Source organism: Punica granatum, chromosome 5, assembly GCF_007655135.1.
Source record: "Punica granatum isolate Tunisia-2019 chromosome 5, ASM765513v2, whole genome shotgun sequence".
NCBI lineage: Eukaryota > Viridiplantae > Streptophyta > Magnoliopsida > Myrtales > Lythraceae > Punica > Punica granatum.
The window spans coordinates 5,971,577-5,984,720 of record NC_045131.1 but is presented as its reverse complement, the minus strand read 5'-3'; the positions used below and the strand labels follow the sequence as shown (position 1 = coordinate 5,984,720).

Sequence of the window (13,144 nt, the reverse complement as noted above, 5' to 3'; positions counted from 1 at the left end):
GGAATTCATCAACTGTATCTTGTCGTCAAAGTCAAATTGACACATTAATAAGAGAATTAGTCTCAATTAATAAACTGTCATTTCTCGTATTTCACTCTGAAAAAAATAGTCCAATTTCCTGCGTAGAAGTCCAAATAAAAACGATCCGTTTCTTAAATTAAATTGTATGTGCTTAAATTAAATTGTGCAAGGAAACACCAAGATATGATGAAATATCTCTACTTTCTAGTGCCACGCTCCTTTCCCCTTATCCACCACTCCACAGCTCGGAAATGCTCCCTAAACCCCTGCAGCTCATCAATGGCGGCAAAACCCACTTCTCGGCGTTGAGTCCCATTCCTTCTTAGTGTATCACTCCACTGGAAATCCCGACCAATGGAGCTCTATTCTTCCTTCTTGCACCACCACGCATCCCCGCCTTCCGATTTGTCGTTCTCATCCTCGTTTTCGCCATTCCCGCTCCACGCCCACCTCCAGAGCCTCAAATTGAACCGACCCTTCTCGCCGAAATTCAATCTTTGCGCCGTCGCCGTCGACCCCCAGAAGGAGCTCCCCCGGAACAGCCCCCAGAGGCTGCTCAAGGAGCTCGCGGAGCGCAAGAGGGCGACCTCCCCAAAGAAGAAGGTTCCTCCTAAGAAGTTCATCCTCAAACCTCCCCTTGACGACAAGAGATTAGCCGAGAGGTTCCTCAACAGCCCTCAGCTGTCCCTCAAGTCATTCCCTCTGCTGAGCTCTTGCCTGCCGTCTTCGAGGCTGAACGCAGCCGACAGGGCTTGGATCGATGAGTACCTACTGGAGGCGAAGCAGGCTCTCGGGTACCCCATGGAGCCTTCGGAGAGTTACGGGGACGATAACCCGGCGAAGCAGTTTGATACGCTTCTGTATTTGGCGTTTCAGCACCCGTCCTGTGAGAGGACCAAAGCTAGGCACGTGAGGAATGGGCATTCGAGGCTCATGTTCCTAGGGCAATACGTGCTCGAGTTGGCGCTCGCAGAGTTCTTCTTGCAGAGGTATAGTTGGAATGCCGAGTTCGATATACCGTCAGTTATGGTGCTTCATTAGTGTGGTGATTTATTTCTCACTCACTGCTGCCTAGGATATGGTTGTGATCGATACTAGGATATAGCACTATGGTACGACATTGCTGATCCATCTATAAGGCTTCTTAAATAAGCTGGCACTCGAATCGAGAATGTCATTGCAGACAGCACTTTCAATTCATTCTGTCAGTCATTTTTGATTTACTGGTGATATTGTTGTATTGTTTTGTTATGATATGGTCAGCTGTTCTGAAACTGCTTAAATGTGTGTGGTTTTGGTGCTTATAGATACTATCAACCTTCTTGTTGACCGGTTATGAAAGTAAGTTACTCAATTGAGTCTGCAGGCCTTCCCTTTGTTTCCCTTTGCGGTCTATATTTCAGAGGATTTGGAAATTATAGGACAATAGCCATTCTTGTATTTGCTAGCTTAAGCTTTTGGATGCAACGGTAGTGCCCGAGAATATCAACTCATTGACTTGGTTTCTTTTATAGTTTTGTCTTTCCTATGTAGATGGTCCACCTTCTTACATGATTCATGTTAAAACTTTCGTCTGTTTCTCTTTCTCCTTTTGTAACCTTTACAGGTATCCGAGGGAGTCTCCGGCTCCAATGAGGGAGAGGGTGTTTGCCTTGATTGGGAAGAGGAATTTACCCAAGTGGATCAAGGCTGCTAGCTTACAGAATCTAGTGTTTCCTAATGATGACATGGATAAGCTGATGAGGAAGGACCGGGAACCTCCTGTTAAGTAAGTTTTTTCTTGCCCCTCAGGAATGCCTTTGATCTCAGTCAAGGGAATGCAAAATGTATGAACTCATGTAATCCGTGAAATTTCAAAAAGATGATGTTTGACTGTGTGTGATAACAAGAATTCTATACTGTCTATTGCAAATCAAGCTAAGATGTCTCTACTCAGCTTGCATTCCCAACTTATCACCTTCTTCTATTTTACCCTATCATGTTGTTTTCGTATTCTCTATTCATGTCAGTTCATCCAATGCTAATTTATCTTAAGTTTTCGCCTGCATAAATTAGAGTTGTGTTATTCAGGAACAAATTTAATTTTGTTATTGCTGAGTTAGCAGATTTATATTGTGTCATTTGTGGGGTTCTCACTTTCATTCTAAACTTTCACGTTCTCTCTTGTTTGCTTTTTGGAGTGGATTGATCCAGTTCTTGGCCCTATGGAAATATTGTGGAGTCTGTTGTCCTATGCAGCATATCTATGGTGCAGGTGTTGGACAAGTTCTTAGGTTTCCAAGTTTATGCAAGGACTTAAAATTCTTTGAATTCTCTAATTCGGTTGAAGTGCTTTCTCTGAAATGCATCTTATCAGTTGCTGCAATTACTGTCAAAGATTCAATTGGCCTAACATTTTGTCATGGGCAGGTCTGTCTTTTGGGCATTGTTTGGAGCAATATACTTGTGTTTCGGTATGCCTGAAGTGTATCGCGTCCTTTTCGAAGTTTTTGGGATGGACCCTGATGCGGAGGATTGCCAACCAAAAATCAGGAGACAACTCGAGGACGTGGATTATGTTTCCGTGGAATTTGAGAGCAGGAAGCTAAGCTGGCAAGACATTGCTACTTATAAGGCAAGTCTGATTTCCTCATCTATTTGTTCTTTAATCCCCAAAAATTCAGTATGCATTGCCTCAAATTTCTCTACTATGTGATTCCTTTATCTTCTTGTAGAAAATTTAATTCAGATGCTTGTAGTGATAACTTTTACTTCCATGTCTTTGCATATTGTTCACCTTCTTGTGAAGGACATTTTATGGCTGTACAAGCCTAAGGACTAGCATATTGCATGGAAGAAATATTTAATTTATTTTCTTCTCTCCATGGCAGCCTCCTGAAGATGCCTTGTTTGCACACTCGAGGCTTTTCAGGGCATGTGTTCCCCCAGGAATTCACAGATTCCGAGGAAACATTTGGGATTATGACAGTAGACCCAAAGTCATGCAAGCTCTTGGGTATCCCTTAAATATGCCTGATGGAATTCCCGAGATAACTGAAGCTAGGAACATTGAACTTGGACTTGGGTTACAGGTACCCTTCTTATGCACCTCAATCTGTCTAATATATTATGTCCTGTGCTGATGATTGATGCTTCACACTATCTTGATTTACTCGTACGGCATTCCTCCATGCTGAGATTTATTGGGCCTCATGATTGGTCTAGGTGAAAAAGCTACCAACAGTGAGAACCTTCACTGCATCATGTTATTTTTAGTTAATTTTGAGGGTCTTTTTCCCTTTCTCTATTCAGTACAAAATTTGTGAAAAGCATGCTTGTGCTGTTCATTTGAATGTTTGCCTATGTGCTATTGAATTTTCTTATGGAGATGAGTTCATCTGTAATTTACCTCAACCAGGGTTTTTCTTGTCCCTTTGTTGCAGCTATGTTTCTTGCATCCATCAAAATACAAGTTCGATCATCCTCGATTCTGCTATGAGCGGTTAGAATATGTCGGCCAAAAGATTCAGGTTAGTCTTCCTTGCATTGAACATGATTGAGATCTTGTTATTGCAAGCTCCTCATTTTTGTTTTCTTCGAATGATGTCTCTCTTTGCTATATCTTATTTAGCGAAAAGTATGCTCTTTGTGAATTAAATAGGTTACATACTCTCTTTGCTTCTGAAGAACTGTTAATTCTCCATCTTTTATTTTTCAATTTAGAAAATGCAGAATGATAGGAGAAACCACCCATTTCTGCCCTTAAAAATTGTTGGGAGGACAGAAAAGATGCGTCGCGATATGCTTTCTGACCTGCAGTAAAATCAAGTGCTTTTCGACTTGTCTTATAGGACTTGGTGATGGCCGAGAGGTTGTTAATGAAGCATCTCGATGCACCTGGAAAGTGGATCCAGGAGAGGCACCGGCGGCTCCTCATGAACAAATTCTGTGGTAGATACCTGAGGGAGAAGTACCTCCAGCACTACGTCATCTACTCCGAGCAGGTCCAGGACTCTTACGAGACCAACCGGAGGCTGAGGAACCCTGCTACCACAGCTGTTCAGCAAGCCATCCACGGCCTTGCTTACATGGTCTATGGGAAGCCTGACGTGAGGAGGCTGATGTTCGAGGTTTTCGATTTTGAGCAAATACAACCCAAAGCTGTCTGATGGAAACATTTCGTCAGATTTCAGATCATTTGATAAAGTATGTCGAATATAATCTCTCTTCAGCTTCCTTTCCATTTGTTTTTCCTCTTCTTTTCCTTTTTTTATACATTAGAGCTCAGTAATGTCGATTTTTTTGAGATAGTAAGTAACAAAAAGAAATTTACAATTTGAAGATAATATATAATCACCAAGGAAAAAAAATTAAGATGTCGAGTTTAAATGTAAAAGTTTTTTCAGCTTTGGTCCGTCTTCCACCAGTAAACAAAAAAAAAAACCGGAAAATCGGATTTTGTTGGATAAGACTGCAGATTTTGACAAAGGTTTTGAGAAATAGATATTTTAACAACATGAAGGTTTTGGAGAAAACTCTGCAAGAGTCTTTAGTTGGTGCCAACATAAGATTAATTAAACTCTGATTACTATAAATTAGTTGAGGATAAGTATGAGCTAATTGGGTCATGTCTCCTTGACTTGACGATCAAGCAATCAATTACCAAATGTATAAAGAAGGCAAAGGAAAGATGTGTCAATTCTATTCTTGACCAAGGCCGGCGTGAATTTTTGCAATGATACGTGAGGATGGCTTCATCAAGATCTACACGTTCTACCGGAGATTCAAATGTAGAGTCTCGTCAATGTTTTCTCAAGGAGTACACAAATGACAAGCCAAAAGGGCATTTTATGCACCAAGATTTCATGAAATTTTCAATATTGGACCATATCTATTCGATTGAGTGTCGATAGAAACCACATCTACGCTAAATTTTCCCCGCGTCGTCACGAGTGGGTCTCGAAGGTTTGGTTCATTGTAGCCGATTGCTCAACTGTTAGGCCCTCAAATCTCTCTCTCGCCCTTCAAAAAATATATCCCGATTAGCCGCAGGGTCCCTTTCAATAGCAACAGCTCTACTTCCCTTTACATGTATTCTCCTGCTCGCGTTCAAAAGCGGGACCCACCTCTTCTTCAATCATCACTGCCACTCCATCGCCTGAAGGGAAAGAGGGAAGAATATACTTTGCTCTGTTCCTCTAAGATCCTCCTCCCACAGTGTCTCTCTTTCACCAATCCCAAAATCTCGCAAGATGGTTCTTCAGTTGCAATTGGCCTACTTCGTACTCGTTGCCGCTCTGGTTGTGTTGTGCGTGATAGTCTCGAAACTCCGGGAATTGGCTGAGAAGGGGCGCTCCGTTGATCAAGTTTTGATCTTGATGAGGCGGTTGGAGGATGAAGCAGAGGTCGTTGCACCGTGCAGTCCGGATCATAGCATGTGCACAAGAAGAGTCGGGTTCGGTGCCGGATCGGGTAAAGTAACATTAAACAGAAAGTCTAATTTTTCCCTTGCCAATTTGCAATGCACTTTGATTGAAAATGAAGTCTAACTTAACAGAGATGACACTAGGGAGGTAGTTAAATGTCCAGTTTCGTAATGCATTTTTCCCATCGTCCTGCTCATAACTTTGGACAGGTTTATCGGGAGAATGTGCCCGAGAAAGTGCCGGAAGCAGGAAGGAAGGCCGCGAGATCGAGACTGAAATGCAGAGGAAAGAAACTCAACCAAGCAGTCGGACTGAGGAATCAAGAAGAAGCAGTGGACCAATCGATGAAAAGGAAGAACATGACAACGACGATGATTGGGAGGGAATAGAGAAAACAGAGCTCCAGAGGACCTTCGATCGGGCGGTTAGATTTGTTGGTTCCTTGAAGAGCTCCGGCTTAGTAGGTTCTAGGATTGGTAGGGATGAGAAGATGAAGCTATACGGACTCCACAAGATTGCCACCGAGGGTCCCTGCCTTCAATCCCTACTGTTGCCCTTCAAAGTCTCGTTTCGATGGTAAATGCGATCATTCTCTTCTCTTTTGTTCAGCGAACATGACCCTTCTTTGGTTTGAGAAAGTCTCCCAGTATGTTGGAATTTAGAAAGATTCTTTCTTGGCCGAGCTGATCATCCTCAAGCCCGAGCTAACCAATGGTTGATACCGAATAGAAAGTAATATCATCAGTTCAGTCTTGACTGGGAATGTAGCTGAACCTGAAGTTTGGGAGCCAAACCTGAACAAGCAGGAAAGAGAGGTGCATTTTTTATCTTATGGCGGGTGGGTTGCCTCTCTTGACTTAGATTCGGTTCGATCCGTTGGAATTCGTGTTGATACATGGGACTGAAAATCCAATAAACTGATCCGGTATCAGTCCAAGACTTTTTGCAGGACCAACTATGGACCGGCAATCTAAAGCTTTGTTATGAGAAAACTTTCGTCGTTGGGATAGTTGTTGATGCTAATGGACTGTTTAGTGTTATACTGGCATAGAAAATAGAATGAAATTTACAACATTGTAACTTTTTCTATCTGATCCTTGACTGTAACTTTTTGTAGGTTTTTTATGAATCCAAAGGCCTTTCAACAACTTGGGAACATGTCCCCTGAGGATGCAATGGAACAGTACATCGACTTTGTTTCTATCATCTGTCCTGATTGGATGCAGAATGATCTTGACTGCAAGCACCCGACTTTGAAACTACCCGTGAGTAACACTAGAGATGATCCTTGTTTTTATGCTTTATGAAAAGGGAAAAGTTTTGTTGTGTTTTGGATCCCGATTTAATCTGGAATGCCGATTGAATAATCAGTATTGCTGCCAATATGCAGAGAGGATCCACAGGCTCCATTAGCGACTTATTGCTTGTTCTGTAATTGCAGGATCAGTAGGCACAAGCTTCGGAGACTCAGTGCATTTTTTTCCCATCATCTGATGGTGAAGATATCTGCCGAGGTGGACATTACTTTTGCTGATAGATAGAATAGCTGTAGAAGCATATTTTAGCCTGTGCGAGGGCGAAGAATTTCCTCGAGGAAACTTGTTGTTGATGTTTCCCGGTCTAGTCAGTTGCTTACGTAGTTGGATCTTCCGATGGAATAGGTAGAAAAACGACACCTGATCAATAAAAAATTGCCTCAAAATCATCCGAACCAGCTCAGTTTAACTTTCTCTGATTTTTCATACCTGTGCTTAAACGCTTGATTTATTTTATTTAGCTATATAGATGCAAATATCTATCATAACTTCCATATTCAGCAATATATATATATATATATATATATATATATATATCATACCTTCCAGTTGGTAGAGGTGATAGAGAAATAGGAACCAACCCAGTCTCTCTATTCATGAGTTTGCAACTGCAATTCATTTTGATCGAGTTTGAGGGTCATCTGCTAAAGCTCATACAACAACATTTGTAGGGATTTATCTGATAACCGCGATATCTAGAGGAGATGGTCGTGCAAAATTGCCAGCCAGTGCTTAGCGATCTTATCGGAACGTGTGTGGATGGACATACCTTCTTCAAAACAAGCAAGTATCGATCCTTCATCTTGCGGACATAGCAAAATCTAGCTACTCTCAACAATCAAAACCGCCCCTAGCCTGAACCGACATTAAACCAGCTCAACTGAGACCGGTATCGAGACCTTTTTTGGCATCGGGCATTTACGCATAGGCTAGGGATGAGGCCTTCCAATGCCGGAGTCTATGGATGATGGGCCCACGAACATGCCCCCAATGGCTAGGTATATTAAGTATAGCAATGAAGAATGGATTTTTCGATAGAAGTAGTTCAGAAATTTAATTCAAATTTGGATTCTATATCGTAGGCTACCCAAGAACTTATCCCATACAAATTATCCACGAGGAGTACGGAATCTACCGATTTCCCCAAGAACCTGGTGGCCGGTGCAACAGGGAATCAAACTGGTAAAAGTGAAATACAGACTTTACTTTTGGGGTGCAAATTTGAAAGAATCTAACATTTAGGGCCATATATTGAACATACATAAAGCTCAGGGTGCCAAGTGGGGGAGTATATGAGGTGAAGTTTCCCGGTGCGCTAGACAATTGCGCCATTTCTCGCTCAGTTTTTGCTCTGTCCCTCAGCTCAGTGCTCCTCTCTCAGTCGAATGAACCGCAAAATCGGCGACTCCATGAACTTCGATTTGATTCCCGAACTTCTCAGATCTGCAGCGATTTCCTCCGATCAATAACCCTAAGCATTTCGCCGTTGGAACCTCCATTGGAACTTCGAAGCAGCTTCATCTTCATCTTTCGGCTCCACCTCCAGAACAATGGGAGTGGTGATCGAGAGCTCCGTCTGGGAGCCGAATGCTTCTCTGTTCGTCTTCATCTTCTTCTCATGCCTGCTCTCGGTATTCCTCCTCCCTTACGCCACCAAAAGCTCATCTCCTTCTCCGTTCCAGCTCGGAGTCTCGCCATCCTTTCTCCGTTTCAAGCGCAACTTCCTGCTGATCTATTCGCTCGCATCAGGTCAGCTCTCATATCTGTGTAGCTGAAAGTACGCGTAGACATGCACGGTTTGCAGTAGTTTCATTTGCAGTCTGTTGATCTGTGCCAGCACATTTTGGATTTACGTAGTGTGGTTTTGGTTGTGCATTTTGTTGGAATATCAAGCATAATTTGGCGTCCTTCCATGATGATCGGAAACATGTGTATGATTCACCATTTCGCTATGTTCTAACGGAATTCTATAGATGTTAGATGATCTGCTGCCGTTTGTTAATGTTTGGTGTAGATCTGTTTAGACGAACATATTCAGTATGAACATCTTCATGTGGAATGAGATACGAGATCCTCGATAGCTTCCACTTGGTTGCTGAGGAAATTTTGGCTCCTAAATTTTATTTTTAACTGCAATTGTTGACCGGACATTCAAAATTTGTGCGGAGGTGGTTACAGATTCTTATTACCTACCTCGATCAAGTTGGGACGAGAAATGATAATTACCTTAAACTTAACTTCACTATCTGGACAGCAAAATGATAGTGATGTAAATCAAGATGTTTGGAATGGGGAGCCATAGTGTCATTCGTCTCAACTTATAGCTACTATGTTAATTTTTTTATGGAAGAAACTTAAATTTATTGTGTCATGTGAATTAAGTGCATTATCTCTATTATTAGATGTGAAATGTTGGATTGTTTTGTCACTTATCATTTGCTCGGACAGTACTGGGAGGAATTTGGTCAGTGTTTGGAGAATTTGAGTGGAGCAACTATGGTGTGAGTAGAGAGCAAATGGTGTTAATCCTTGTTGTTGGATTTGGAGCTTCCCTTCTCGTGGGAACTTCTTTGGGAGTGCTTTCTGACATAGTGTACGTTTATTCTCTCCCACTTTCTGTTTGCTGGAAGTACTTATACTCATCAATTAATTCAATTGTATATTCTTCCTTGTTCCATACCTATGTATGGCAATAGAAACTGAAAATTGTTGATGGTGAATGTCAAGATATTGTCGTATGTAGTGACAAAACTGCAGATGCTGCATTACCCATCTACACAAGTAATTTTCGTATAAGGTGGATCCTATACATCTGAAATGGCATTTCCTGAATTTAGGAATTTACAGATTTAGCGATGCTTTTTACTTATATCAGGAATATGAAGGTCCTTGAAAGTCATATTTTCGGAAATTTTTAATTAGGTAGCAGGGATTTACTAATTTTCAGTAAGACGAATGATGGTATGTAGCTTAGGAGGAAAAAAGACAGAAAAAGAAACAGCTGTTGAATATGTAACATGCAGTATTCTTTAATCAATAAAATAATTTCCTGTTGCTAAAGCTCGCATTTGTTTGGATCTGAGTAAATTTGATAAACAGAGGGTTGACGTTGAGAAATCTGACTTGGCATTCTTTTCTGTAGAGGTCAGAGGAAAATGACTCTAATATTTTGCCTTTTGCACCTTTTTGTTGGTGTCTGGAAGAGGCTCACAGCACATCCAAGTGTATGGCTAGCTAGCATATGTCTATCCGTGGCTTCTTCAATATTTTCATATAGCTTTGAGACATGGATGGTTCTTGAACATGAAAAGGTTCGTTCTAGAGACTCCACTTTCCTTTTTTTTTTTTTTAACCCCCCCGGCAATTAAAGCTTAGAAGTATTGTGTTTGTGCCAATTGTAACTGGATTGCTGATGCATAGAATGCTTAAAAATTTTGTGCTGTTTTTTGTTTTAAATTTTTTTTTTTGGTGGGGTCTCAGAGAGGGTGAATAACATTGTCATCTTATGTTCTATCAGACATATGTTGGAGTTGATGCTGTTGTTAACTGGTACACTTCTGATAATTCTTTTGCAGCAAGGCCACAGACAAGATTTACTGAGTGACACATTTTGGCTAATGACTTTTTTTGAGTCTGCATCTTTAATTGGAAGCCAGGCGCTTGCAAATCGGTTGGTTCGTACTGGAGGAAAAACACACTTAGCATCTGCCTTTAGCGCTACCATCTTGTTGGCACTAATCAGCATTATTTGTATATCATGGTTAAGCAAGGAATCTTATCAAGCTGCAGAGGTTGAGAATCGTAAAATGTCATATGCATCTGTTCTTCCCGGTGAGAGACTGCCCATGTGAATCCATCCTTTTATTAGGTTGGAGTATCAGTATATGAGTCTATACTAATTTGGTGCAGGACTATTTTCATGGGTAAACATATTTGTTTTTCCAAAAGTGTTGAGTCGATACATTTGGAAGGATATATTTAATCTAATTTTCTTTGACAACTGGAGGTTATCTACTGCCCTGCTGTGCTATGACTTTTTTCTCGATACTCCCGTCATGATTATGGTCGTTCCCTTTCTACTATTTTCCTCCCCATTTCCTTATTTGTTAATAACTTCACGTAATGTTAAATTAGGAGAGCTCTTTTGTTCAGTTGAGATTTGCCTGCTGAAATGACACTTTTGAGATTTCTATCATTATTATATGATGATTCTTTTAACTGTTGATAAACCGTACTCACAGATAAGAGGATATGGCTGTTGGCATATGCGCAAGCTTCAGTTCACTTCTCTGTATCCATAGTTTGGATTCTTTGGGCCCCCACTTTGGTGGTATGATCTGATTAACATTGATTACTTTGCAATTAGTTTCTGGTCATTCACTTTCTCCTCTTTTATGAGGTTTTCCCTTGAAACCATTTGATATCCTACCTTGGTGTCTCGGACAACTTGAATATCAGTGAAGGGATACAATTTTTGTGCTTTTTGCTAACAGAACTAATTGGTAATTTCTAGCAGTCTTGGTAAAGACAATCTAATGCATATTCGGCATTGCAACTTTTGATTTAGGCTGATGGTCGGGAAGTGCATCTTGGATTAATATATCCATGCCTTTTGGGTGCAAGGATGCTTGGAACTGCTATATTTCCATGGGTCATCAGCGGATCATCTCTTCGAACAGAGGAATGTTTAGTTTATACTTTCATTATATCGGGGCTTGCAGTTTTTATCATAGCATATGATTATCAGGTACTTAATTTACTTCTGTTTGTACTTGCAATTGCAGATATTAAAATGTCTAGTGTGAACCACATAATACTTGCTTTGTCTGTGACATGCAGGAAATTGGGGTTCTAGTATCATTATTTTGCTTGTTTCATGCCTGTATTGGCATAATCTTACCTTCTCTTGCCAGATTGAGGACCATGTGAGTCACATACTTGTACTTCCGTTGATTATCATAGTGAAGATTCATAGTTCTGATACTTGGAACTGAAGCTGGTACTTATGCAAATTATATTTGCTAGGTATGTGCCGAATGAGTTACGTGGAGGGATGATAAGTCTCTCTCTTGCCCCTGCAAATGCTGCAGTTCTGCTATTTCTGTTACAAGTAAGAATTCAGAGTCTGCATTTTTCTATCTGAAGGCATTTTTTATTAAACCAGTGGATAGAGCAAAAGATAATTGGAAAGTTAAACTTGAGAACTGAAGTTTCCATCTAAGTTCAGTTTTGTATCCTACTAATGGGGGTGAGAAAGACAGATGATGGTTTCTCAGGACCCCGTTTCTCATTTCACAGCAAGAATTTTAGTAGAAATAGGGAGATACCGGTGTTTTCAAGTTTTAACATCAACCATTCAAGAAGTCATGAGATTTTGGAAAGAGTAAATATAGTTAACCTAATGAAGTGAGGACTGATCCATCTAGTTCTTATTTAGTCTTGGAACCATGACTATAGCGAAATTTTTTCTGTTTCTCATCAGCTAGCACAGCATTTACAGAACCTATTGGTTCAGGTTGATTAAATTCTGCATATGAAATCAATGCATTTAGTTTGGCTCACTACTGATGCATTAGATAAGGAACGATAATCAATACTGATTTACTATGTTTATGGTTTCCACTATGTATGATATTACTCGAACTTTCAGACTGTGACTTGACACTGTAAAAATTTGATGCAGGGAGGCTATTACAGGAATGTTGGTAATTCAGCAATAATGGGACTTAGTGCCATCGGCCTTTTTTCATCAGCTGCTTGCATGCATTTCTTGAAGAGGTTGGGAAAGCAACCATACTCGAACTGGCATAAGTTGTGATTTCACGTGAAGTCCTGAATTCCATTAAAGGCGACTGGTATTGGGAGAGAAATTATTGGAGAAAAGCCTTGCTCTCTATGAAGCAAAGCGACAAATGGGAAAGGTACGGAAATTCAAATCCCTCATCAATTGAGACTTGAGATTACAGGAAGGAGGTATTTGTTGATGCTGGAACTTTCAATTGCTTAATTCCATTCGAAACCTACAAAATGTGAAGCTAGGGAGGACCAAACCAGTGCCTGGACTTCCACGAGCAAAAGATAGTATGGCAGAATCGGCGACTCTTCAGGTACCCATCTTCGTAGTTTCTGATACACTGCTGAGAATTTCGTTGAACAGCTAGGCTGTACATTCTTAACAATTTTGTTCGCTTTTCCCTCGCTCTGAGTAAACATGTCATTACCGTATAGAATTTTGGCTTTATGTATTTAACTAATTTGAGGTTGAATCTGCTATTTGCATTGCATTTTTGGAGTTCTTGGGAGGTCACGCAGTTTGGTTTCTTACTCTATTTCAGAAAAATACGATGGGGCTCGAAAGACCTTCACTTTTAGCTATTATTCTTTTTAAGTTTCAGTAAGATC

The 13,144-nt window shown here is 40.7% G+C and overlaps 3 protein-coding genes across 6 annotated transcripts; all 3 read left to right on the top strand.

Annotated features, from left to right (window-relative positions):
* The first annotated feature begins 212 nt into the window (after positions 1-212).
* On the top strand, positions 213-4,335 carry LOC116208280 (ribonuclease III domain-containing protein RNC1, chloroplastic). Its single transcript, XM_031541624.1, has 6 exons — positions 213-1,010; positions 1,628-1,789; positions 2,431-2,635; positions 2,892-3,092; positions 3,444-3,530; positions 3,852-4,335. Exons 1-6 carry the CDS (start codon positions 376-378, stop codon positions 4,167-4,169), a joined length of 1,608 nt encoding a protein of 535 aa, XP_031397484.1. The 5' UTR covers positions 213-375; the 3' UTR covers positions 4,170-4,335.
* Positions 4,336-5,127: 792 nt separating this feature from the next.
* Positions 5,128-7,145, top strand: LOC116208281 (acyl-CoA-binding domain-containing protein 1-like). The gene is made up of 4 exons (XM_031541626.1): positions 5,128-5,472; positions 5,636-6,002; positions 6,544-6,691; positions 6,868-7,145. The coding sequence occupies exons 1-4, from the start codon at positions 5,253-5,255 to the stop codon at positions 6,874-6,876; spliced, it is 744 nt and encodes a 247-aa protein (XP_031397486.1). The 5' UTR covers positions 5,128-5,252; the 3' UTR covers positions 6,877-7,145.
* A 310-nt stretch (positions 7,146-7,455) lies between these two features.
* On the top strand, positions 7,456-13,037 carry LOC116207689 (molybdate-anion transporter). 4 transcript variants are annotated; one of them, XR_004156960.1, is made up of 12 exons: positions 7,456-7,740; positions 7,825-7,924; positions 8,010-8,491; positions 9,191-9,335; positions 9,885-10,053; positions 10,318-10,573; positions 10,984-11,072; positions 11,310-11,489; positions 11,582-11,667; positions 11,768-11,852; positions 12,426-12,663; positions 12,782-13,037. XR_004156960.1 is itself a non-coding variant. In XM_031540754.1 (11 exons), the coding sequence occupies exons 3-11, from the start codon at positions 8,293-8,295 to the stop codon at positions 12,558-12,560; spliced, it is 1,344 nt and encodes a 447-aa protein (XP_031396614.1). In that variant the 5' UTR covers positions 7,457-7,740; positions 7,825-7,924; positions 8,010-8,292; the 3' UTR covers positions 12,561-13,034. The 4 variants fall into 4 exon arrangements, 2 of the variants coding, with proteins under 2 accessions (XP_031396614.1, XP_031396615.1); XR_004156959.1 differs by having other exon boundaries at positions 7,457-7,740; positions 12,778-13,034; XM_031540754.1 differs by having other exon boundaries at positions 7,457-7,740; positions 12,426-13,034.
* The last annotated feature ends 107 nt before the right edge of the window (positions 13,038-13,144 follow it).